The following is a 26,136-nucleotide window of genomic DNA, read 5'->3' on the forward strand; positions in this document are numbered from 1 at the left end:
TCTTGTACGTCTGTAAATCCGTCCTTTTTAGGGTACTTCTATCTTTTCTGTCCCGTGATGTTCTGTACACTGTGGGAGAACAATTTTGAAGCAGAACTTTAGAAACTGAGCTCCATTCTGCATACTTCGAAATCAAGATTTTATACTGAACATAAAGATCACAATTAACATTTTCAAATTCATTTTACGCGTGGGTCAGCTTTTTTAATTTGTTTTAAATTCAAACTACTTCATTGAAATCATCATTAAAATTGGCTGTAAATTTTAAAAAAAAACGATTTTAAGCCTTACTGGTGAGCGGAAGAGACCAAAATTAGAAAGGGACCAGATGTTGTTAGTGGGCCTAGTGTCACCGATCAGAATGCAGGTTGGACGCGCCTTTTTAATCAAAATACCTGTGAACATCAGTGGGATTTGAATTTCCCAGGACCCATTCACAATGAGCGTCACCTGAAATGAAATATAACTTACTTATTAGGAATTTGAACAAAACCGCTGGAATTTTAAAGTAATGTGATAAGTTAGAAAACGAGGAACTTATTTGACACATTCACCAATAACTTGGATGGTTTGAACCAGCCATTTTTTAGGTATTAAGTGTGCCTCCATGAATCACTGTGTGGATAACCTCAGGTAATATAAAAAAAATTGTGTCGAAGATTGAAGAAGTTCTAAAATACTGCATCCTAAACATTTTAAATACTACCATGCTCCTTCATTTTAAATAAATAAGACAGAATGGATTGAATGGGCCTCTAGACGAAGTCTGAACTAGAGGTCAACGTCACATGCTTCCTCTTTAAAATCTTACATAAAAAACAATTCACACAACAGGAAGTTCAGATATCAACTCCTGAACAAGACTTAAACAAAACCTTTCAACAGATATCAAATGGAAGTTAGATTATACAAATGACGTCATTTATATTTTTGCCATTAAACCAATGTTAATTGAAAACACTTATTTCTTTTTCAAGAGTTGATTTTCAGACTTCCCGTCAGGTGATTCTATTTTCTCATGAAATTTTGAAGAGAAAACATGCTGCTTGGTACTTTAATTTATACCTTATCTACAGGCTCATTGAAAGACTTGATTGAAAACATTTAATGTTCAATGAGGCTCCCCAAGACGACTTGCTGACGACTTATGATTTTCTGCTCTAGCTTCCAGGCACCTCCATGAAATTGAGCTTGTAGCCTTTGCTATAACCTACTCTTGACAGAATGTACCTCAATTGCAACATGCGAATCCTAACTTGGCAATAGTGAGGTTAATGCTGAAAGGCTTAGAGTTAGGTTTAATATTGGTCAATACCCCTAAAGTAGACGTCGTAAGACAAATTTTTCGCTAAGTTGAATTTTTACAAGGTCCTGTCTGATTTCCCTGAGACAAATGTCAATAGTTTTGGTCTGATTCAAGTTGTGGGCAAAATAGCTGCCACTTAATTCAGGGTTGCCACAGAATTTAGAAAATGGTATTCCCTGACATTTCCCTGTCACTTTTTGGTAAAAACACAAAATCTGCTGTTCAAACGGTTAAACTCACTCTGAAAAGCAAATAAAGGCGACTTGATAACTTTTCCCTGACACTTTTGTCATTCTTCTTGACATTTCCAGGTTTTCCCTGACATTTCACAGTTTTTCAGGTATTCCCTGACTGTGGCAACCCTGTTAATTTGAATTAATTTTTTCACACAGGGGCTCTTTTTCTCACTTATCCTCAATTATTTCAACCAAATCATCACGATGCTCAGGGGAGAACGGTTACGAATATTATTTTATCTGCTATCAACCTCAGACAATCTGGGACGAATCAGATTCAGTGTTGTCAAAAACCAAATATGAAACACAAAAAAAAACCAAGAACATACTTCTATCACAACAAGCATCTTTTGAATGGTGTCTTTAAAATTGATGGCAAGGTGGTGCCACAGTGACGGTGGCAAAATTCCATCAACACAAGACTCGGTCAAGATTTTCTGTGAAGAGCCATCGTTCAATGAGAGTCGGATGTGGAGGGTATCGGAGATGCTACTGCCCCAGAACTCAACGAGGAAAGAGTCGTGTCCTATCGAGAAGATGTGGATCAAAGATTCACCGGATTCTGAACTGATAAGACTTCCATTGAAAAATACCGAGTCTGAAAAAAAAGAGAAATTTATATATTTATGCTGACAAATCCTTTTTTCTTGAAATTTTCGAGCTATGAATTTTCTTTTGTCCTTAAATCATAAACTGCCACAATTTTGCAAAAGAATGAGAATTTCACTACGATCTTTGAAGAAACACACGATTTTAAGGCTAATGCAAGCTGACCTTTCCCAATGCTCACAGCCTTTTCATTTTTCACACAGTCATGATCGCATGATTGGGAAGTATTTGCACCCTAGAGTACAGCATCCTTAATATTTTGGAAAATTTTAGGTTACGGCTCCTCAACTCTTCAGTGTTAAGATCAATTTTTGATTGGTGAAAGGTTAATTGCTCAACATCGCATCAGCAAATAATACTTGGTCTAGATTTTTTAGATTGGTTTTTGCTTAAGAGATCTGAAAGGCATAATCTTTCATATAATTTCAAACTTCATGCCTCAAAGGAGTACATCCTCGCTGTAAATTAATAAACTTCAAGAACCTGCTTTTGAACCAAAATAATTTTACAAAGTAAAGACTAATTTGAATCTAAGACAAATCATATCATAACAAAAGGAGTTTTTAAGCAAACCTTGAGAGTTGATGGACTCCGCTGATGTGTAGATACTTCCTGGCTGCCGCATCATCAGCTGTCTGTTTCTCATGCGCAGCCACAATGAGACAGAGAACTTGTCTGTCCACATTGACCAACCCCAGTCAATATTCACGGGAAGGCATACTGCTGATATGTTCCACGGAGACAAAATTCCTGAAAATCAAATCAGCATTTCAGGAAAAAATAATTCAGTCAAAGTGAGAGGATTCGGGAAAATATTGTCATTTCCAAAACCACCCACATAATACCTGAGCTTGAGGTTTTCAAATCACAAAGACTGTCGCAGTAACATTTAGAGTGCGATTCAACTGAAGAAGCTTTTCATGAGCAGGAAGTTTCATCAAATAATATTTGATTAGGATTCACTTACAATGATTTCAGTTGCACAGTGTAAGCGCTAAGTGAGATTTTGATAAGAAAACATACATCATAATGCTAAAATAGATATCTTGTCTAATGATTACAATTGAGGCACTGGATGCAAAATGGGCACTGCTCAATTGTGGTGTTACAGAATCTCTGTTGCCAATTAATCTCTCGGAGAAGAATTTAATGGGTGATTTTTCCAGAATTTTTTCCATAGAAAATTGTAGAATCATAAGGAATATTCAGTAAAATTTTTAGTGAAATGGATGCATTCACTTTCCTTGCAATGAATGAACTATTAGAGGAGACTCTGAAACACTGCAACCGAGAAGTGCCTTTTTCGCAACTTCAGTAGAAATGTTAAAATTCCCTTTGTAGAAGTAGTTCCTCATCTTTACATTTGATAATATTAGGATACAGCTTCCAAGGAAAATTGGAGCAGCTTAGGAGGGCTGAAGCCTTCCACTATTTTTCAGACCCAAGAAGCCGCTTATTTTCCCCCTGGTTGTTTTAGGCAAATAGAACTCCGGAGGGGCCACAGCAGTAACTGATATAATAAAGTTTCCCCCTCCCACCATTCAGCTCTCCTCCCTTTTCAGACCCATGAAACGCTCGTGAATGATGTCCTATTCTTTTTCAGTTGTGTTCAGGCATTGAAGAGACTTCAAAGCCAACTGAAAAGGCCATTATGTACGGGATACATATGAACAGTTGAAAATTCAAAAAAACAATAAAAGTGACCAATACCTGCAGAACGGTGGCCAACGCACATTGAATTGCACATTTTTTCTGCTGGATTCTCTCCTCTGGGCGGATCTTTCAACTCTAACGGGAAATTAAGAATGTAACTTGGCTGGGTTTTCATTGAGTTAGCTAGTCCGAGCAATGGGGACAGCAAAACCTCCTGAAAAATTACAAATTAAGACCATGAAAGCAATGAGCTTGGATAAAATGAAGAATCAAAGCTATGAGAGATTTTGTTTTTGACTGAATTATACAGCGGCGAAAAGAGTTGGTCTGTTGCACACAAAATATACAACTGAGTGGATGGCTTCCTCATTGGAAAAATCAGGCGAATGTCAGGATGGGCAGATCAGAAAAGTCTAAAATCCACTCTTTAGAATGTAATTTGCATAGTTGGTAACATGTTTTTTCAAATTTCCTGCTATTATGGGTAGTTATTATTAGTTGCCAGCAACCCAGTTTACCCAGAAAGAGATGGTGGGAAGCTTGTAAAAAACGATCAAAAACCAAAAATAAACCTAACCAAAACAAACAAACAATTTTGTAAACTTATCTTCTTTGTATGATTTCAAGTGTTTTTGAGCTTTGGTTTCCACTTCATTTATTTGTTTTGCACGAACAAAACTTTTAAATCAATAAAAATCATACGTAAGAACGGCATGTAACAGTTTGCAAGATTGTTTGTTTACTTCGTTTAGGTTTTTGCGCATCTCTATCTGGACAAACCTGATTGCTGGCCACGATGAAAAACTGCCTGCGGATGCAAGAAATTTCAAAAAGTGTGTAAAAGTCTAGGCAGATTGCGCATTAAGAAGTGGATTTCAGACTTTTTTGGTGAGTTTGTCAATATTTTCGTGCGATTTTACATAGAGAAAGGCTATAACTCTAGCGTGCAATGGACCCGTTTTTCTCCAAAAAGGTCTCTGAATTTTCTACTTGTGGATTTCGGTTGAAAAATGTTTTCGATTTTTTTGGTTTTGTTCTGTAGCACTTAGTTTGATTCACTTTCTAACCATAGCTAATTTCATTGCATGACTTCTCATGACATTTATTCATTAGAGATCATCAAATTAAAGTATTCTTATGGAGGATCATCCAAAAGTCAAATCCGTATTCAGTTCATCAAGAAACCTAAATTTCATTCATAGATGCTGAAGATTGGAACAGTGCATTTGAAATAATGTCTGATATATCAGGAAAAATTACCTTAAAAAAGCTTAATTATTAAATGAATACTTGCAGAGATTGTAAAGGTAAAAAATTCATAAAAAAATTGGCTGTTGATGTTTCTTCAATGTAATAATACTAGGAGAAAAAATATATCATAAAATAATGCTAAGTTGGTCAAGCTAGTCAGATAAGTATTTTATGAATACAACTAATTGAGGCATTCTTCGGTAAAAGGGTATATGAGGCTTGCTTGAGTGCTAAGATTCTGCAATTTTTTACAGTGTTTGCAGCACATGAAATTCATTCACAGTCGACTTACTTCCTTACAATAGTGAGGAAAAACTCTGAGCATATTCAGGGAAAATTTCATGACAGAACTGTGGGATAAGTTACTGACAAGTAGAGAACTACGTTGCACAATCTTAGTAGTAGTGGAAGTCTCATATGCTCATCTACCGAGGAATGCCTAAATTACGAAAAAACCTCTAAATGCTGGTGTTAATTCTCGGTGAAAATGACTCCTATCTATTTTTTCATCCCTTGATGTGGCAAGGACAATTCCAGCACACCAACCTACATCAATCCTGGAAGAATTGGAAAATCAATATCGATTCATGATATAAATCACTCAGTTTGTATCGAACTTACAAGCGGAGGGTTGTCATTTTTGAAAAGCTCGAAGTACGCAGCCAAATGGTGTGTTTGGATGTTATGGCGTGCAAGATGGAAGAAGAAATCCACAAGTATCAGCTGGAGCGGTGTCGGTGATGGGTGGGTTGTCGACAGCTGCTGACTGAAGCCAGATATGAGCCGTAGAATGAAATTGTACTCTGAGAGCAGGGAACAATTAATCGGGTGATCTTTGCACAAGGCCAGCATTTTCTGCAGGCAATACACAGTGCTTTCATCGTTGCTCTTCTCTCTGTGATAACGAAGAAAAGAAAGAAATAATTAATAGTGAAAAACACTACGATAAGACCTCGATTTATCTGATTTTACAGGACTGATGAATCGATCCGTTAAATCGTGGACTCCATTAATTTGAATTACAAAGCCCTTGAAGGGACCGAAAGATTGATCTATTTAATCATGTAGTTCTTTAAATCGTGATACAATAAGTTGAGGTCTTACTTTATACAAAATGGCCCACAGCACAGCTTAAAATTATCCGAGATTCAGGATTCAAATTACATACTTTAGTAAACATAGAGCTCTGATAAAATAATGGAAAGGTAAAGAACAATTACACGATATTCACCATTTTTGCTAACTGGTGATGTTGGTAGATATTTACAACAAGGCAACTGATTAATACCTACTTTGATAAAAATGTGGCAGAGTGAGAAATAAAATAAGAAAACCATTTACCTCTATTTGCAATGTTTCAAATTTCTAATCATGTACAAAATCAACAGCTTTGGATTTATATGTTTCTAAAAATGATAAGTTAGAATGTTGGTACATGTCCATTAGATTTGAAAAAAAATAAGGATAAACATGTTGAAACACTGTTATTGAGAGCTGATAAAAGCATGAAAGTGATGCCTGGCAAGTGTTTCATGATAGTAGGGCTTAGCCTCTTAGACTTGAAATTCAGCAAATATCGCCCAGAAGAATTACGCTGAGTAATGAATGTTTATTTGCAGAGAGGGAGACATACTTGCACTGCTGAGAGCAGAGGAGATCAAAAAGGAGAATGCACAGCTGTGGGTAAAGGAGGATGTACTTCCGCTCTTCTGACAAGATTGAAGAGGACCGATGGCTGCAGTTGTCTTCCAACGACCTGTAATATAGTTGATGTTGTTAAATTGTTGTAAAAATAATGTTAAAAGTTGTAATCTACGAGGTCTGTTAGATTAGAAACCGGATTTTGGTCATAACTAGTCCACAATGAGTCCGAATTAGGTTTTCTTGAGCTTTTCTGATAGCTGGAAATATACTTAAGAACGCTATGTTCACAGATTTTGTTTATTTTGATCAGTGTTTATTCTGTGTCATCTTGAATACGAGTAAGTCAGGTGCGTTTTGCGATTTTCATCATGCGATCACTGATAGAGCAAAGATTCAACATTAAATTTTGTTTTAAACTCGGTATACGTTGTACCGAAACTTTTGGTATATGCTAAGTAAAGTTTACCATGATCATTGTATGAGATGTTCCCACTGTTTTGAATGGGTTTAACGATTCAAAACTGGTCAGGAGTTCGTCAAAGATGAGGAGCATGGGAATCGACCCTCAACAGCGACTGACATTTGTCACGTGGAAGAAGTGCGGGCAAACGTACTCGAAAATGGTCGTTTCGAGCTTGTTGAACAGAGTAATATTTCTGAAGGCTTTGTACATACAATTTTGATAGAATATGTAGACATGCATCGAGTTTCAGGTACACTTGCCCTTGATGGTTGTCCGTTGGACGAAAATCCAACCAAAGGTCAATTTCCCTTCAGCTGCTTGAACGTTCTAACAATGATCCTACATTTTTGGATAGGATAATTTTCGGTGACAATACTTTAGTGTACGGCTATGATATGAAGACGAAACTCCAATCGTCCTTGTGGGTTGGAAAATGTAGTACAAGACCGAAAAAAGAGAGACAAGTTCGGTCAAACATAAAAATCGCAAAACACCCTTGAGGTTGCCTTACTTCAAGCCACATACCAACGAAGCTAATTAGGATTTTTCAAATTTGTGAACGTAGCGTTCTTAAATATATTTTCAGCTATCAGAAAAGCTCAAGAAAACGTAATTTGGACGCATTGGGGCTAGTTATGACCAAAATCCGGTTTCTAATCTAACAGACCTCGTAGTTGACAACCTCTCAAATCTCTAGCCATAATCCATCGCTTTTGTCATTTTCATATTTTTGCTCTTACATTGCCGAAATTAAATCATTTCTTAAAAGCATTTTTGTTACATTTTTATTGATTGTTAGAAACAATTGTTAACTTGTAATCTGATTTGTACGATCCCTTAAAGGGAATAAATGTACCGACTGCAAAATAAATAAATAAATAAATAGATAAATAATTAAATAAATAATAATTCAAATTAATAATTTGAAGAATTGTTCTTGTATGAGCGCTACGGTGACATCAACAGAGGAGTAATTTTATTGTCTAAGTGGGTTTCCATTATTTCTTCCTTTTTAAATCCCTTGATTTTTCCCAGAACTATTGTGCTTTTTCCCGACTTGAAAATCTTCAAATTCCCTGCCTCTTTCTAAAGATCATTCCCTGACTTCCCTCCACATTTGAACAAAACCTCCACTTAGATTTGTTTTGACCTTTCAAAATAAAAATCAGGAAATTCAAACAGTGGTAATAAAATTCCATTAATGCTTTCTGTCAGAATTGCGGACAAAACTTCAAAATTCTGAACTTCAAATAGTTTGATGGGAAAATGCTAAAAATTTCAAATACTTTTAAAGGACTTGAAAAATGTTCTGACTTTGCTTCATTTTCTACATCAATAAGTTACGATACAATATCGATTCAATTGGTAAATGTGATAGGTAACAAGCCTGACTGATCAACAATAAAACAAAATATCTACATCTACTTACTTCTCCGATAAATCTTGATCAGAGTCAGCCCATGTTGGAATTTCAACATCCGCTTCGTACCCTTCGTCTGCAATCTCCTCTACACGCTCGTCAATGAATGCCATCATCTGGCGCTTACGACTTAGCACTTCCTCTTCCATGCCGTTAAAGATGTAGCTCATAGACTTACTGCAGACAACCATACTTGCTGAGGCGGTGCTTGGTCGGCGGTTTGTCATCTTGACAGAACACTTTGTCAGCAAATCGCAGATCTGACGTATTGTCACGCGGTTACTTTTTATCACTAATGTCAGACTGCTTTTCAGCTCATTTTCAATCATGTTCGTTATTTCTGAGAAAACCAAAAGGAGGTTGGAGAAAAATCAGTAGGAAATAGATGAACACGCAAAACTTAAAAATGATGATCCATAATATTTTTGTACGATAGAGAAGTTGCAGGTGTCTTAACTTTTGTGAATTTCATCTTTGAAATGATACTACTACAAAAACTGAGTACGGAGATATCTTTGGTTTCTAAATTGGACAATTATTGGAGAAAATATGACAAAATAACCTAATCTGCTAAACTACATGTGTTTAAATGGAAAATGCCACTAGGTGACGTCACAAGGCAGCACATTTTCTCACTTTTAAATCTATTTTCCTCCAATTTCCCACGTCAGAAAAATACTGCAAACTCAGCTCATTAAGCACTCTCAGAAGAAGCAATAAAATTTGTGTGTGCAAATTCTTCATTGGATCGCATTGAGGAAAAAGGAGCCAGCGTAATTACAGTGTTTTCAAAATCATGCAACTTCTCCTTTTCTTGTAGAACTACTTTATGTGTGTACCATATTAGAATTAACGCAATTATTTTCCTATGAAATTAACAGTTTTTATGTGGGAGGCCAAAACTATTTGCTGTTTTGGGAGATTTTTAAGACAGCAATGAAGAAGCAACATTTTTACAACACTGTAGTCTAGCCATGCTGGTTCCTTTTTGCTAAATGCAATCCAATTATGGCTGTTGGTCAAATTATTTGTTTTTCTATTCCTTCACTTTTCCCTACCTCCTGGATTAATTTTGCTGATCTTTATGTATGAGGTGGCCCGGTGACAATGAGTGGTGGTACTCCCTGCACACCTGTGGCCCCTCATGTGGGGGCTCAGTGGATTCCAATACATTTTGATAAAACTATAGGTTGATCTAAAGTCATTTTTTCCCAAACTGAAAACAACGTACGAAGCTAAGCTGAAGCACCGAGATTAAGGTTGCCATATTCTCATATTGCAAGGCCTTTTAGTGTGCAATTTAATGCAAGTATCTAGATTACTGTTTTTTAGGAACATGAAGTTTGAATTTAGGCGACAAAAAACTTTAGTATCTTATTAAGGAGTTACTTTTAGGAAGTTACTTTTAGGAGTTACTTTAGGAAGTTTTGTTGCACAAATCGTGATTTACATGAAACTTTTATCATAAAACATATATGATATTTCTTAAATTTGCACCTTCTCTTATAATCCATTATTGAAAAATGTTTCTTAAGAAACACAAAGACCCATGAAAAGAAATGGATGGGAAAGGATTTATTTCTTTGGGTAACAGTTGCTTGAAACATTACCTGCAGGTGGCGAGAGAGCTAGATGCAAAGGAATTAGTGCCTCCAGCAGTTTAAAATGAAGGGAATTCAATTTGACTGATTCACCAGAGGCTGAAACAAAATGAAATCAAGGGTGAGCATGAAATGATAGATAGCAAAAAATTTCCCATTAAAGGGTTTGTTTCGTTAACGTTACTTGTTGATACAAAATTTCTTTGCAGATTTGAGCCGTTGTAAATTATGATGATGTTAAAAAATAATTAAAGTGGCTTCCCTTGTTCAAATCTTGCAGGAACAAAGATGACATACTCTCAAATTTTTACCAAAAAAAAGCTGTAAAAATAATAGAATCCTTAGAAATTCTATCTTTCAAAGAGTAACAAAATATTAAAAAGAAAGAATGGATATTAATTTTTGAAAATGTACCTTATATTTTGTCATCTTAGAGTTAATAGGCTTGAAAAATAAATTTAATAATCATAGTTCACTTTTACTAACTACTTTATTCAAACCAATCTCATCGAAACAGTCACTTACCTTTGACATAAAATTCTTTAGAAATCAGTCTTAATAGAATGCAAGTCATTGTAGAGCAGTGTTGGCTGGCGAGAAGCTTGGTGAAACTCTGAGCCATGGAAGTGCTCATCAAGATGATGTTGGTGCAGGACCGCCACAGCTCTGAGAGAATGTTGAGCAGGTTCGTGTAGCTCGCAAGCTTCCGAGCGTCGCAGAAAACAATTGTCGGCTGCTGGTTGAGGTCGTTAAGGATGACATCAAAGGTTGTGCTTTTTTCTGTGTGACTATAGTCAAGGTTGTTGAGAAGCGATTCCTTGATGGACATCTTATGAATTGTCTCTTCTGGGTTGTTAGGGCAGGATTCAAAGCGACAGTCAGAGAGGATGCTAAGGAACTCTTGTTGGACGAGTTTCAGATGCGATATGATGATCTCGAACTCCTGGAGATCCTCGTTCACAGTCATTTCAATAAGGTTTGATCGGGTTCTGAAACCCGCTTCAGAGCTCCGTCGAGAAGATTTATACTCTTGCGTACTGGAAAAGATCGAGACTTGATAAAATTGTGAAATAGCGTGCTATGTTCGTTTTCCTCTCTTTCAATCCTCTCACAAAATAAAACACAAACAGAAAAAAAGTAAGGCCTTGTCTCGACAGCGCAACTGTTGAGGGAAGCTGGCGCAACTGTTGAAGGAAGGAAGTGTCTCAAAAATGTTTCACTTATAAGTGAAACTTTCAAGGTCAGAAACCTGGAACCTCAACAGTTGTTTACCTTCGTGTTTTGAATTGATAAACGCTGGTTACACGTGAAGCGGGAGTTTATTACGGGTGTTTTATTTCATTCGGAACGGTTATTATTTAGAAATATTTGTATACATTTCAGTATTAATTTTATATTTTCGTTTGTAGCATATCACTACAGCAGGAAAATAAAATTTTATCAAATATATTTTCTTTTTATCCATATCTGTGTTATGTTATTGTTTTTTGTTTTATACCTGGTCGAAATAACGAAAAATATTCACCTCCTGTTCATAATTATCAGTTCAGTTACCTCAATTGACATCATTTAACCTAAAAAAATTAGTGTTGTTCAAATATTCCCGCCTAAAAGTTCCAGGAACACTTGCTTGTGCGTCGAGACAGGGAACTTCGGTTGGGGCAACAAACTCGAAACAGTTGCACCTGATTCCCTCAACAGTTGCGCCGTCGAGACAAGGCCTAATTTATTACGACACTTAATTAATTTTTCAGAGTTTCCAGGGTGCGCACCAGTGCATGATCATCAAAAATTCATGCTTTTTCTTTACTTTTTTTCATGCTTCCCAAAAAATTCCTGGGACAAATTTTTGCGACAACAACGATTTTTGAAACAAAAGACATGCCATTAGTTTCCCTCCGCAGATGAGTTCTTTTAGGGATGAGTCTGGAATAGTAATCTATAATGGGTCTGTTACAAATTTCAGCAGGAGCAAAAAAAAGAGTCATTTCTTGCAGAAAATGGCTCAAAAATCATAATGAGTAAATCGGGAAAGTCTGAAATTAACTACTAACTTCACAATCTTTGTAAGAAATATGTGTTTTTTTTACACTTCAAAAACGATACTACGGCACAGGTGAACATTTCTTGGCCGACGCCACCCGCCAAAACACATGTGACGAGACGCGCATCATCATTTTATCAACCGGCATGTTTATATTAACATTTTCCTTGCCTTGATAAAGACCATGCCGCTTCCTCAGGATTTGCATGCAAAAGCGTCAGTCATGTTAAAATTGCGTAGCATCCTGGTGCGTAAAGAATGGGTAGAAGAACTCCTCTTACGAAATGTTCACCTGTGCCGTATTACCGTTTTCGAAGCGGGAATCTCAAAAAAGCAGTTTTTCTCACTCAGATTGTGAGGTTAGAGGTGTATTTCAGACTTTCTTGATGCGCTCATCCTGATCTTTGAGCCATTTTCTACAAGAAATTACTCTTCTTCTCGCTCTGGGTAACGTTTCCGAAGGCCAATGCAAAACACAGACCACTTGGTCTGCTCCCTTACTACATGGTGACCTTACTTACATATCGATGGTAAAACTCCAAAACCATGCATCTCGGTTTTCCACATTGCAGACTACCTGTCATATTACATGTTAAATGGAGGACTACTCAATGTCAATTCTTAAATCTTCCATGATTTTTCTTCTCTGTGCTAAACAAGTTTTGAAAAAACTTTAATGAATGATGTTCATTTGTTCTTCTTTAGAAAAATAAAATAGAAGTGGAAATTTTTAAACACCACGAACGAGATACACAGTTTGGGAGTTTCACCATTCATATTACCTTATCTATTGAAGTCTGCTGAGTATGAGGATGGACTCTTCTATACTTAAGAGTTTCTTTGAGGCTGATACTTGATTTGTTTGGAAAAAGTCAAAGGCACCATCTTATTCCTTACAAACTTCAACATAGGAAGAGTTACATAGATAGAAAAACTCCTCACTTTCAGAGACTGCATCGACACTAAAACGAATCAGCGTATGCAAAAACGTCCGAATGTCCAATACAGTGTTTCAGAATTTGGTTGTAACTTAAAGATGCAAGATGGTTTAAGACATTAGGAATGTAGAACAATTTTATAAACAGTCCCTTAAGTATAAATAAATGTTTACATAAGAGATCGATCTTATTTATCAGCGTCGTGGGTTAAAAGAAACCACTGCAATTGTGAAATCCCGTATTAGACAGTGGACGTTTTTGCATGAGTCGATTCAAATGATCAAATGAGAGAAGTAATATACCTATTTTTGATGCTGCGGCTGGACGAAACCTTTACGACTATGATCGTCTCTAAAATGAGCGCACAGAGCTTGGTGAAATCGTGAATCGTGATCAAGTCTTCTAGGTGCTTCAGCCCTCCGAGCTGCATGAACTCATCATGGAGCTGCCCGTAGTTGATGAGGTGGATGAACGCTGACAGACAGTTGGCCATGATCGACTTCTCTGCTTTTTGGAGGTCACTCAGACTGCAAGCTGACTTGGTTTCAACAAAACTGGGGTAGAACACCTCTATGAGAAGGATGCGCTGTATGGACTTAATGAAGAACGGCACCAATTTCAGAAGGTGGATTGCAACAGGTTTGGCGATTTTTGGCTCCGCAGACAAGAAGAGTTTCTTGTAGTTGACAAAGCTCGATAGAGAGTCAGTGTTCGTTGGCGATGCAACTTTCCCAAAACAGACCTGAAATTATGAGATGAAAAATTACACATGATGGCGAATCTACGACAAACGTCAATTTGTTTCCTTCGTCAAACAGCTCTTCAATGGAATTGTGCCTGATCAGGAAAATTTTACACAAGAATTAATATGTATATTGGACCGCACTGCCGTGCTAAGGAAAAACGCAGTATCAACATACAAAAGTTGCCAGATTTCTTTAGATAAAATGTTCATTTTTGAGAAAAGTTATGAATATTTTTCCTTGAAATTTTCACGACTTTTCGGTAGAATTGCGACCAAAATTATCAGAGAAATATTCATAAGTTTACCGAGAAATTTGTGCTTTATCAAGGGAAGTTTGGGAACGCCTGAAGGCTCATACGGTGTTTTTCCTTAGCACGGCAGCACAGGTCTGCACTGCTGGACGAGATATGAGCTTTCAGGCATTGCTAAATCTCCTGTAGTCAAATACGAATTTTCAGGAAAACTTAAAAAATATTTTTCACCTTATTCTTCAAGTTTTCTATGCTTATAATATACTCAGGGGCACAAAAAGTTCTAAATGCCATCAGTTTACAGAGATTCAGTGTTGTTGCCTCATAAAAAAATGTCCAATTCCATGGCAAAATGCCTGATTTCACAGCAAAATGTGCAAATGGCACCGCTTCTTTAGAGTATTTTTGTTACACAAAGCGTGTTCTATGTGAAATTTTGATCAGAAAACAACATCATAATGCTTAAAGTCACACCTTGTCTAGTGGTCCATTGTCAAACTTTCAGAGCCTCAAGAATGAAAGATTAATTTTAAAATGGATGAAATTTTCAGATTGAATCAAGTAAGATCATGTAATGATACAATCAAAGCTTGAAGTTAAAAGTCAGCTATGATAATTATTACACTTTTTTAGGCTGTGATATAATTCAGAGTAAGACTACTCAATCATACCTTGCATTGAGAGATTCCTTCGATAACGCCTAAGTCATAGAACATTTTTTCCTCGAGAACTTTGAGTGCTAGATCAATACAACGGGGATCAAGACTGAGGATGTTGAGAAACTTGCCAAGCAGGTGCGAAATGTTGAAACAACAACATGTCCCACACATTTTCAAGACCTGTTGAGCAAAAAAAGAATTTACAGGAGGCATTTTAAGATAGGTACATTTTAGATGCTTACTTTTTTCAAACACAACGAGGGCTCTCAGTCGACGAGGACTGAAAGTCACTACTCAAGTTTTAATTTTTAGAAGGAAAACTGACAGTTTCTGTTGAGATTTTCTGTGATTTTTCTTCACTCATTTGAAAAAAAAGCCCACAAAATTTCAACAAAATTCCTCAAGAAAACGAAATGTTACCAAAGATTTTTAAACGTTGCCATTAAGATACATAGTTTTTGCATTCAGCCATCTACTTGGTTCTCTTAATAGGACAGTGCTCGAATGAAAATTTTAATCTTTCTATTTGTTTACACATCACCACGAAATGAATAAAATACTAACCTGAAGAATATAACTAAACAGTTCACTGTTCATTTTTTCATTCAGAAGTTTGACAAGAAGGTTGGTGAGCGATGTCACAGCACAGGTGTATTTCACAGACGAATTAGGAAGCAGAGAAATTGTGTTTGTGTAAACGTGACCGAAGGAATCATGGTGGTGACTAGATGCGGCCAGGAATGAAGACAAACACTGTTTATGCTTTGAGCGCTTGCATTTTTCACTGTGATTGATTTTGGCGCGAATCCGCTTTATAGTAATTATCATTTCACCTATCAAAAAGATAAGCTTTTTGATACGATAATCAGTTATTTTGAAACTGATAGATGGGAAGTTCAAAATAATTTCAATGATCTTGTAAACCAATTTCCCATTGTAGCTGTCGATGACGTTTTGAAAGATCTGCAGGAAGTTTGAAAGTTTGTCGTTTGCTAGAGTTTTGTCCTTTTGCAAGAAAGATTTCTGCTTGAGGAAATAGTCTAAAATAAGTATGAGTAGATACAGAGACCCAAAAATGAACTCTTGGAGGATTTGTGGTTCGACAGGGGGCTTATCTTCTTGGTATTTAGGGACAATGTCCTCCAAAAGTCGTATCAGAATCGGGACAACGCCCGAGTTCAAGATTATCGCAGAGAAAGTAGACTGGTCTTTCATTTTATGGACAATCTGCAGAAGTAGCTTCAAAAGAGCGAGTTTGAGGAGGTAAATTTGCGACGGACTGTAGTGCTTGTTCTTCACCGCATTAAACTGCAGGGAGCAAAGATTCTCAAGTGAAAAGTTCAATGCTTGAACGATGACCAACTGCTGGAGGTTATCCGCAGAGGATGTGAGGACGATATTCTGAGCCAGACATAACTCAGACAGAAGATTGATGAGCAGATGAGAGACCTCAAAGACATTCAGCCTATTTTTGAGGACAATGTTGACACTGTTCGAAACAAAATCATTAGGATTCAGACTTTCTTTGGCGCCTTTATGAGGACCTGCGGACATAAGTCTGTCCCCGCTGTCATTCTCCGACATAGACGGGAAATCATCCAGCTCGATTGTGTTGAAACGCAGTTTAAAAAGACTGCTCTTGTTCAGCGTACTTTTTGGATCAGAGGGGATACTGGCGACAACATCCGTGTCGCTGCTTTCGGGAGAGCGTCCTGCAGGGCCACGGATCAAGTTACGTTGGAACTTGGACCGCAGCCCAGGACCGCTATCTGCTCGACGACTTCCAGACGAGGCAGAGTCGTTGGACAATGCGTGGGTGTTTGATTTCTTGCGCACCCGTGGCGACTTGAGTTTGATGATATCATCGAGACTCCGGAAGCTTGCTTTGCTGATCTGAGATATGAATGGATTCTTCGATGCCTCTGTCTGAGAGACTTCATTGCAGATGGCGAATACCGAGATGAAGAGACTGGCCAATTCTTGACTATAGGATACATCCTGAAACAGACAAGAAGAGTCTGTGAGCAAACAAGGATAAAATTATATTAAACAGGCTCTTATTCATCCTTAATGTCGAGTATTTCTTAATTTCTTCATCCTCTGATCTTAGCCCGATGAAGTTTTCCTCTTACTTTTCCTACAGATTTTCATGAAAAAACTAGACCTTTCGCCAGAATCCAGTGCAAAAAAGAGGATTTTCATCATTTTTACTAGTTTTTTTGGTGCTGGGTCAATGCCTCCTGCCAAATTTTAAAATGAAATAGTATCAGTGTGGATAAATAAAAAAAATTGTCGGTTTTTGAAACCAGTTCCCTAAATTTCTCAAATATTTCTTTTCTGAAAAATCTTAAATTTGACCAGTCCTACACACTATGACCTTGTTTTACGCTCATTGCTTATTCCTATTTTATACAAGTAGCCTCTCTCGGAGGGAGAAGGAGGGGAGGGTTGTAAGTTTCATACAACATGTTTTAAACTGAAATCTTTGAAACGTGGATAACTTTGGTTTGAGTAGACCATTCTTAGTGTTTCCAGTGCCAAAATGTTTGTAAGGGACTCTTCTGAGTAACAGCGATCTCAATTTTCAGTCTCTAGGCATAAAAGTCCCTTTCCTTGTGGATCATTAATATTATTATCAGGTACCACATCGGAGTGGTGTGCATGTTGCCTATCCACTAATTGAAGGGACATCTCTAAGCATTTATCGCATGCAATTTTTGTTGTTTGTTCATTTTGTTAATCGTTTAAAATTGGCATGACGACATCATTGACCGAATGATGTGAAAATTTTGTAACTCCACAGAAAAAAAATTGCAATTTAATTACATTAAACAGTGATTTTATTTCAATATTTTCTTTGCACTGTGCTACTTGAGTAAATCTGGACACACCTTGAGGGCCTGGAATGCCGATTCTCATGGCAACATAGAACTAGCTAAATACAAAAAAAAATGACAACAAACCTTGAGTGAAATGCTGATACTGGGTCATAAATAAATGAGAATCGTCGATCATAAAAATTAAAGGCTCTTGGCACTGTTACTCCTTAAATAATCACTCTTCCCTGCGAATGACGCAATGAAGTTCATTTCTGTTATCAGACAAAGAAGCCCTTTCTGACCTAGACATAGATAACACTGACGACACGGAAGCACCCAATTCTAGAGCTCTTTCCATCACTTCCTCTCTGAAATTTATCACGGCACAGCGAGCCCATTTGGACGTATTTCTGTCAAATGGAACTATGTGCATTAAGACGTGAGCCGTGAGACCCATAGGAATATATGCATAACAAGGCTCACGTTGTAATGCATATAGTTCTCGTTTGACAGAAATAGGTCCATTTAATGAGGAATGAAAAAGCTTTAAGTTATTGTCCATGGGAATAGGAACCTCTCTACATGAAGAATAATGCCGTTGTACAGGAAGTTGTTCCAGGATGGAAGTTTCTGTGAGGCTGCCTTGAAAACTTGAACACACTTGAATCAAAAGGACTAGCATGTTGTTCCGGTCCAGCTGGAGCATGTTTTATGGGTCAAAATAATACTTTTTTGTTGTATAAAGGTTTTTCCAAAAGTGCCCCTAGTCCGAACTACGCCCCCCCCCCCCAAAAAAAATTCGGAAAGTAAATCGTTTTTCCTGAATTTTGGCAACGGTTGTGATCCAATTCTCATGAAAATTTGTACTCCCCTGTACTTTTATGCCCTGAATTCATAGATGATCTAAAAAAAAAATCGAAATCTCAATTTACAACAAAAAAGTCTTGTTTTGACCCATGGAACACGCTCCTGCAGTCTGGCTGTTTAAGGTGATTCAATGGACGCCATATTTTGTGTCAGAACGGCATGCGATATATCGCATCGATTAGTTTCATTTTTTCAGCTACTCGTCATTTTTCTTGAATTTTGAGATCGCAATTCTGTTGTCAGTAGACTAAAGAATTCACTTACCTACCAATTTTGACAAACAAATTCAACGTAATACAGGCGTGGATTTTTCAGAGGAAAAATATCGCATTCGAGTGCAGTTTCCATATCAGTATCGAAAGCGATATTTTTCCTCTAAAAAAACCACGCATTTATTACATTGAATTTGTTTGTCAAAATTGGTAAGTGAATTCTATAGTCTCCTCACAACAGAATTGCCATCTCAACATTCAAGAAAAATGACGAGTAATTGAAAAAATGGAACCAATTGATGCGATATATCGCATGTCGTTCTGACACAAAATATGGCGTCCATCGAATCACCTTAACCCTGGATCACCCTGTATCTGTCAGGTATTTAGTCAAATCAGACATTTTATCAAATGCCCAGGCAGATAGCCAAATTTTGACAGTTTATGCAATTATGTTTTAAGGTGAAGAGCTCATGAGTTTTTAATATTTCGGGAAAAATAACTCATCAAATGTACAAACTCTTCTTGTTTCTTCTCTTCTTCTTCTTCAAATGCTTCTCATATAATTAGATAATAAAATTTTAATATCTGTCTTTTAAGTAATACATTCTGTATTTTCAAGCTAAAACTTTAAGCTAAATGTTCATTTAGTAGCTAATAAAAATCGTTTGAAATACCATTGTACAATGCACATTTTAACATAGATTTCTTTCTTACTGGAGCAATGAATTAATTTGTATTTTTGGAAAATTATCAGGGTTTCAACTTAGTAAGAGTATTTTACTATTTGCCGAGGCATTTGATAAAATGCCTGATTTGACTAATTGCCTGCAATGTATCCATTCCGATATGAGCCCAAAGATCTGTACAAGTAAATGCGTAACAAGGCTCATGACAAAATGGATATAGTTCCTATTAATTTAAATTTTAAATGCATCCAATTGGAACATGAGTTTTCAACTAAAAACATTCTCTGGTATCTAAGCAAAAGAAACCATTTTTGTGCCGATAGAAGGCATAAAGTTGCAATTTTAACCGGTAGCTTGCTTTTGGTTGGCAATATCAAATCGATCACTTTCAGATATCGATCTTTTGGTGGAAATAATCGAGTAAATCTCATTAATTTTATGGGGTCACTTTAAAGGCAAAATCAAATTTTTGAAGCAGAAGACAATTAAAATCAGCCAACTATTGAAATCAAACCATTTTTGTCAAATTTTGAAAGAACTAATATTGAAGGCAGTAACGTCATCATGGAGATTTCTTTCCATTTCGATCCCAAAAATTAAAGGAGTCATTTGTAAAAAAAATCAATTTTTGTCGCCAATTATTGAATCATATCAATTTTTTTTTTATATATCATCATGTGTCAGAAATAAGAAGGCCTGAATTCTCTTTTAGCATGCCTTGCCATTAAAAACTCCCCCGACTTGCTAGAAACGTGTTCAATATCAGAGAAAAAAATTGAGACACGTTGTACACTGTTCCTAAACTTTGTACCTTTGAAAGACTGACGGCTCATTAGCCGGGAGGAAAACCGTTAAATGAAACTTTCCTTTGAGCTGATTTTTCGCTTGCATTTTTTTAGGTTTGGACAATCATTTTTTCATGTGATTAGATAAAGAAGAGAGGCACTGAAAATTTTAAATAAAAATGCACCAAATAACATGTTGCATAGTCAACTTAAAGAATGTATCACAAGTGAATATAAAGGCTCCTGACATTTATCTAGCTCAGACCATAGCCCTTCTTAAATACTATGAGAATAGACATCTATTTTTAGATTTAATTTCCGTTCTTGAGGAAAAAAGCTTCACAAAAAACTAATTTTAAATTCATTAGCATGAAAGGGACTTGTAAACTGGCAAATGAGATTATCTCTTTGCGGCAAGATTCTGAGCGCTGTCACGATCTCTTTGGTGAAAGGTCAGCAACAAAAAATAGAACACACAGTTCAACACATTTTTCTTACATAATTTTCTTCACTTTCTTTTTAAAATTCTACCTTATCGAACATATTAACACTTTATTCCAACATTGCAATAAAAAACAATGCTGGTTGGTATTAATGCACAAAAAAATGACATAAAAGCTGAGAAGCGGTAGCTACAGCTACATTTAACAAAAGCTCTGGAGGTGCTATGTACCTATTCTAGACAAAGTTAGCCTCACTTCAATTTTTTTACAAATGTACTGTCAACAGAGAAATAAAATTGGCTTCAAGAGATCGACAAAAATAGCAGTGACAATGAGCTTACCAGAATTTATATGTATAACGACTTAAGCCACATGAGTCTGACACAAAACGTTAAAACAATGTGGTAGTGTTGAATTTGAGTAAATTACTCAAAAAAAGTTATTTGCCATTTGCTCAAGTATCACAGTGCAATGGAGATATTGATAAAGTGCAGATGAATGCAACAAAATTGCAAATTTTAAACCATGGTATTGCAGTATTTTTCCCTCAGTTGGTTGATAAATGAGGATTTTAAAAGAGCAGCAAAATTAGTTCTACATATTAGGAAGATAGGCAATTGGCGATGCAGAGCAATATTGCAACTCACTCCAATTTTATTGCAATAACGAGCTTGTCAAAGAAGAGCCCGTTTGTGCAACCTGCTAATACTGCCGCGCTAAGGAAGAACGCCGTATGAACATTCGAGAGTTGCCAAACGGAGATGTTGCATGTGTGAGGAATTTGCGATTTGACTACTGATTCTTCTGTAAAATTTCTTGAGAAACACGATGAAGCCACTGATTTTCTCTGAAATCAACTCCTAAGCTCAAAAACAGTTCTCAAGTTGAGGCTAAAATGGAGGGGATATCCCACGCTATCCTGAGAGTCCACCTCTACATCACGACAAACTCTCCATGCAAAGATAGGGAGCAAATACATTAGCAGGGTTGCCACTTTATTTGGGGACTCTAAAACTGAAAACACGGCATCACTGCTAATGTATTTGCTCCCTATCTTTGCATACAGAGTTTTGTCTCGATGTAGAGGTGGACTCTCAGGATAGCATGGGATATCCCCTCCATTTTGGCCTCAACTTGAGACCTTTTTTTGAGCTTTGGGGTTGATTTCAGAGAAAACCAGTGGCACCATCGTGTTTCTCGCAAACTTTTACACAAGAATCAATAGTCAAAACAAAAACATGTATTCTCGACGACAATCATGCATACTTTCCCCTGAAATTTTCAGATATTTTAGATTAAATTGCATAGGAATTCGTCCGAACAATTTGGAAGAAAATATTCAAAATTTTACTGGTAAATTCGGTTTTTAGTGAGGGAAATCTGGCAGCGTCTAAAGGCTCATATGGCGTTTTTCCTTAGCACGTCAGAATAGGACGCGACGTTGTTCATAGCGCCTTGATGCAACTATTCGTACGAAACGGATGTCCGTGTTGCATAGACACAAATTTGAAGGCGTTTTCGCTTTCCTTGCCTCCGCGGCGACTCGATTAGCGCGTTGCGTCGTTATAACCCTCTTTTCGGGGAACTCACGGGATTTCGTTGAATATGATCCGAACGAAACCTTGTGATCTCCAGTAGCAATGGCTCTTCAAAAAAATTCTACAAAAAGTTGTCGAAAAAAAATGTAAAAAACTTGTGAATTTTAAGTCAAAAAACTCTAAAAATACTCGTTTTAGAAAACACTTGTGGGGAATTCTTTTAAATAACAAATAGTGTTATTTTAATTAAAAGATTTCTTCAATTTTATGTAAAAAAAGCCCCGAAAAGGTTTCCTGATACGAATATTTCAAGAGTTTTTCACGTAATTTTCAAATGGTTTTGCAGTAAATTGTAAGTTCTCTTAAAATTTACGAGTTTTTTTACAACTTTTCTCAACAGCCAATGCTACTGGGGATGAGGATGATTCTTTAATGAAAGTTTAAGCTTGAGTTCAGAGCTCGTTCCGACAATATAGGGTTGCAAAATTTACATTTTTACCATTGAATAATGCTAAAAATTTGAAGTTCCACGGTTAAAAAACAACTTTTTTTTTGTCGATAGAAAGAACTCCAGAATCGGTCTAGTTCGACGAAAATCCAGTCAAAGGTAGTGAGCTTGGTGACAAGGGTTGATGGACCACTAGACAAGGTACGAATTTCAGCATTCTGATACATGCTTCTTAACCAAAATTTCACGTAGAACACGATGCGCACAACGAAAATTACTGAAATCAACTCCTTACGAAGATATTCAATAATTTTGATGCGTGAATTCAAACCACCCGCTCATGAAAAACTCAATGCTCTACGTGATTCACATCGCGCGCTAAACGTTTATCATGACAGTCTCTGCGATATAAAAATCTGGCAACCTCAATCTTGACGCTTTGGCTCAGCTATAGCAAATTGCTTAAAGTTTGAACAACACATGGTGGAAATGAACATTGCTTGATTGAGAAGATTGCTGAAACCGTTGTAGTGCGCGATTTGACTCACGTAGAGCTTTGAGTTTCTTGTGAGCAGGCAGTTCAAATTCTTCGTGACCAATGTAAAATAAAAACGTTAATATCTTCCTTAGGAGTTGGTTTCAGTCATTTTCGTTGCGCGAATCGTGTTTTGCGTGAAATTTTGGTTAAGAAACATGTATCAGAATCCTTTAATTCGTACCTTGTCTAGTGGTCCACTGTATAATGAATCGAAGAACTTAAATTATCTTGAAAATTATGATACCTGGACACCAAGACACTGTAGAACTGCTAAACAGCGCCAGCCCCTGCCGTTCAGCAAGTGTTGGCGGATGAGGGATGAGAACTCTTCATTTCCCGCTTGTACAGAGATATTGTGGACATCTTTCAAAAACTCAGCAGCAATGATGCTCGCAATGACATTCGATGAGCTGAAAATAAAATGGCATAGTGCATTAAAACGTACGCTTGTGATGGCAACCGAACAAAAAAATGAAAATAAAACATAAAAAAAATAAATAAAAACTAAAAAAAATAAAAGACCCGTAAGGCAGGGCGGCCGGATTAAGGGGGTGGCCACATGGGCCGCGGCCCATGGCGGCAAATCTAGAGGGCGGCAAATTTTGCAATTTTTTTAAATGTAGGTATAAAATAATCGGAATTAGAAAAAAAATTACAAACGCGAAAAGGTGACAAAATCTCTCATTTCCTGAGAGTATAGCAATTTTTTTTATTTTGTCGTCTTTCAGTGATGCAAGAGACACCACCTTTAAGTAGTCGAGTTAAGAGAGAAACCAAACACGCAATTTGGTCTGGAACGGCGCGGCGCAGAGAGCAATGATGAAGAGGACTTGAGATGAAAAGGAGAAGCCCTCGGCGCGGCGATCGGCATGTAACACATATTAGCGCCTTCAAGACTGCACGAATACTTCACGCATTGCATCAAACACAGTGCAGTCATTGCGGTCAGCGTGAAACGGATAGCGCCTACAAGAATGCATGAATACTTCACGCATTGCGCCAAACACAGTGCGGTCAGCGCGAAAAGCATGGCGCCTACAAGACTGCGTGAATACTTCATGCATTGCGCCAAACACGGTGCGGTCTGCGCGGCGCGGCGGCGGTAGTTAAAATCATTAAACCACATTCATGTTTGTTCTCTCATAATTTTTTTGTTCATTTCTTATGAATGAAAGGCCTTGTCCACACAGAGATAGGTTTACGAAACTTAACTTATGCTAGGTAGTAGTGTTGACAGGGCATTCCCAAAACATGCGTGTTCAACACGAGTAAACGCGTCTTATGCACCCCTCCCCCGCTGGCACGTTCACTTGATGGTTTTTATTGATGTTTCAATAAGAATGATAAGGAGGCGGCAAAATACAGGCAGCCCATGGGCGGCAAGTAGGTAAATCCGGCCCTGCCGTAAGAATAAAAACTAAGACAAAAAAAGAACAAATCGACGGTGAAACTATATCAGACCACGCGTATCTCGTTCGGCGTATTTAAAAGTCTTCGCTGTTCCCATTTTATTTTTTTTGAAGGAGAACAGATTAATATCATTCCTTGATATTCTCGTAGAGTTTTCTTCGAAAAATAAAACAAATTTTCGAGAATGGACTTTGAGAGGTTTTCCATTTAAAACAGAAAGTATGCCAAGAAGTCTGCAGCGTCGCGAACCGAGTTACATGGTCTAGTGGTTTTACCCTCGATATATTATGGGAGAAAAAGCATATACCCGCTACAAAATGAAAGGTCTATTTTATTCAATGTTTTTGGAGAGTTTGAGTTTATTATTTCGATTATCTACAATATATGTAGTTTTTGCTTATTACTCTAATGAGGTTGCATGCATCATTATTGTATTTGTATATTTGTCTTCTTTGGTAGGTAGAGAATGATAAATATTAATTTCAGGCTGTTGCAGAAAAAAATATTGGTACAGTGTTCGAATCTTGGAATTGTGTCATGTGTCCTGACAGTTGAAACCTGTAAATTGAATAATGGTACAGTATTTTGAGAATCAAAATTTTGGTTCCAAAGAATCTAGATTTCTCAATGAGAATAAAGGTACAAAAGAATGGGTGCGCTGGTCATGGAATCGGGTTTTGATGCTTGATTCTTGTAGACCAGCTAAAAACAATAAGATCCGTCTAAACCGCAAGTTTCTACATTCAAGATTAACGGAGACGAAAAAAATCGGTCCAGTAGTTTCCGAGATCGAATTAGCACAAACTGTATGAGGCCAAAAAAGGCCTTAGGATATTAAATATATAGATATCGCCCCTTGAAAAGTCGGGTTATTGACGTCATCCACCGCGGCAGTGACATCTGTGGCCTGTGGTTTCTTCCACCTTGCCTTCATCCAAGTTTCACGTTGAGTCACCAGTGAAACCACTGAACCACTGACTGATGAAAGCAAGGTGGAAGAAATCAAGAATGTCACTACCGCGGTGGATGAAGTTAAGAACCCGACTTTTCAAAGGGCGATATCTCGGTTATTATTGAACATAGAAAGTTGCGGTTCGGACAGATCTCATTATTTTTAGATAATCTACAAGAATCAAGCATCAAAACACGATTCCTTGACCAGCGCAACTGGCCCATTGGAAGTCTAATGATTGTTCTTTCTAATTAAAAATTAATCCGTTTTGTTGGCGAAACTTTCAGGCAACTGGAAGCGAGGCTTAATTTTTGGAAGGGTGCTTGAAGTGTTCACAAAGTGCAATACTTTACCCTGGCCTGGTTTAAAGCAATGGTGCAAGAACTTCTCGGTCACGTGATCGGCCCGCGTACATGAAAAAATCTTCAAGAGAGGAAGAAAAAATATCTATTCGATTATTCTGACATTTATGTTTTCACACCATTCAAATGGAGGTAAGTCCAGGTTTTTGAGGAAAGTTTCCTAATAGGTACGTAAGTCTTCAAGGGGAAACTATTGAGGACTTTGGTTAAAAAAAGGGAGGACTGTCTGCAACTTAAGTCTCGTGACCCGTAA

General features: G+C 37.1%; 1 protein-coding gene across 1 annotated transcript in view; it reads right to left on the minus strand.

The window, feature by feature from the left end:
- The window catches only part of mv (lysosomal-trafficking regulator mauve), a 94,920-nt gene that overhangs the window by 26,874 nt on the left and 41,910 nt on the right, over positions 1 to 26,136 (minus strand). The window contains exons 3-15 of the mRNA XM_019061635.2: positions 23,404 to 23,569; positions 15,385 to 16,818; positions 14,833 to 15,000; positions 13,468 to 13,907; positions 10,709 to 11,220; positions 10,193 to 10,282; positions 8,592 to 8,922; positions 6,689 to 6,811; positions 5,677 to 5,950; positions 3,862 to 4,018; positions 2,725 to 2,901; positions 1,872 to 2,140; positions 292 to 450 (exon numbers count right to left, since the gene is read on the minus strand). Coding sequence (XP_018917180.2) covers positions 292 to 450; positions 1,872 to 2,140; positions 2,725 to 2,901; positions 3,862 to 4,018; positions 5,677 to 5,950; positions 6,689 to 6,811; positions 8,592 to 8,922; positions 10,193 to 10,282; positions 10,709 to 11,220; positions 13,468 to 13,907; positions 14,833 to 15,000; positions 15,385 to 16,818; positions 23,404 to 23,569 — 4,300 coding nt within the window. The remainder of the gene's footprint in view (positions 1 to 291; positions 451 to 1,871; positions 2,141 to 2,724; positions 2,902 to 3,861; positions 4,019 to 5,676; positions 5,951 to 6,688; positions 6,812 to 8,591; positions 8,923 to 10,192; positions 10,283 to 10,708; positions 11,221 to 13,467; positions 13,908 to 14,832; positions 15,001 to 15,384; positions 16,819 to 23,403; positions 23,570 to 26,136) is intronic.

The sequence above is a fragment of the Bemisia tabaci genome, chromosome 9, assembly GCF_918797505.1.
Source record: "Bemisia tabaci chromosome 9, PGI_BMITA_v3".
NCBI classification, from domain to species: domain Eukaryota; kingdom Metazoa; phylum Arthropoda; class Insecta; order Hemiptera; family Aleyrodidae; genus Bemisia; species Bemisia tabaci.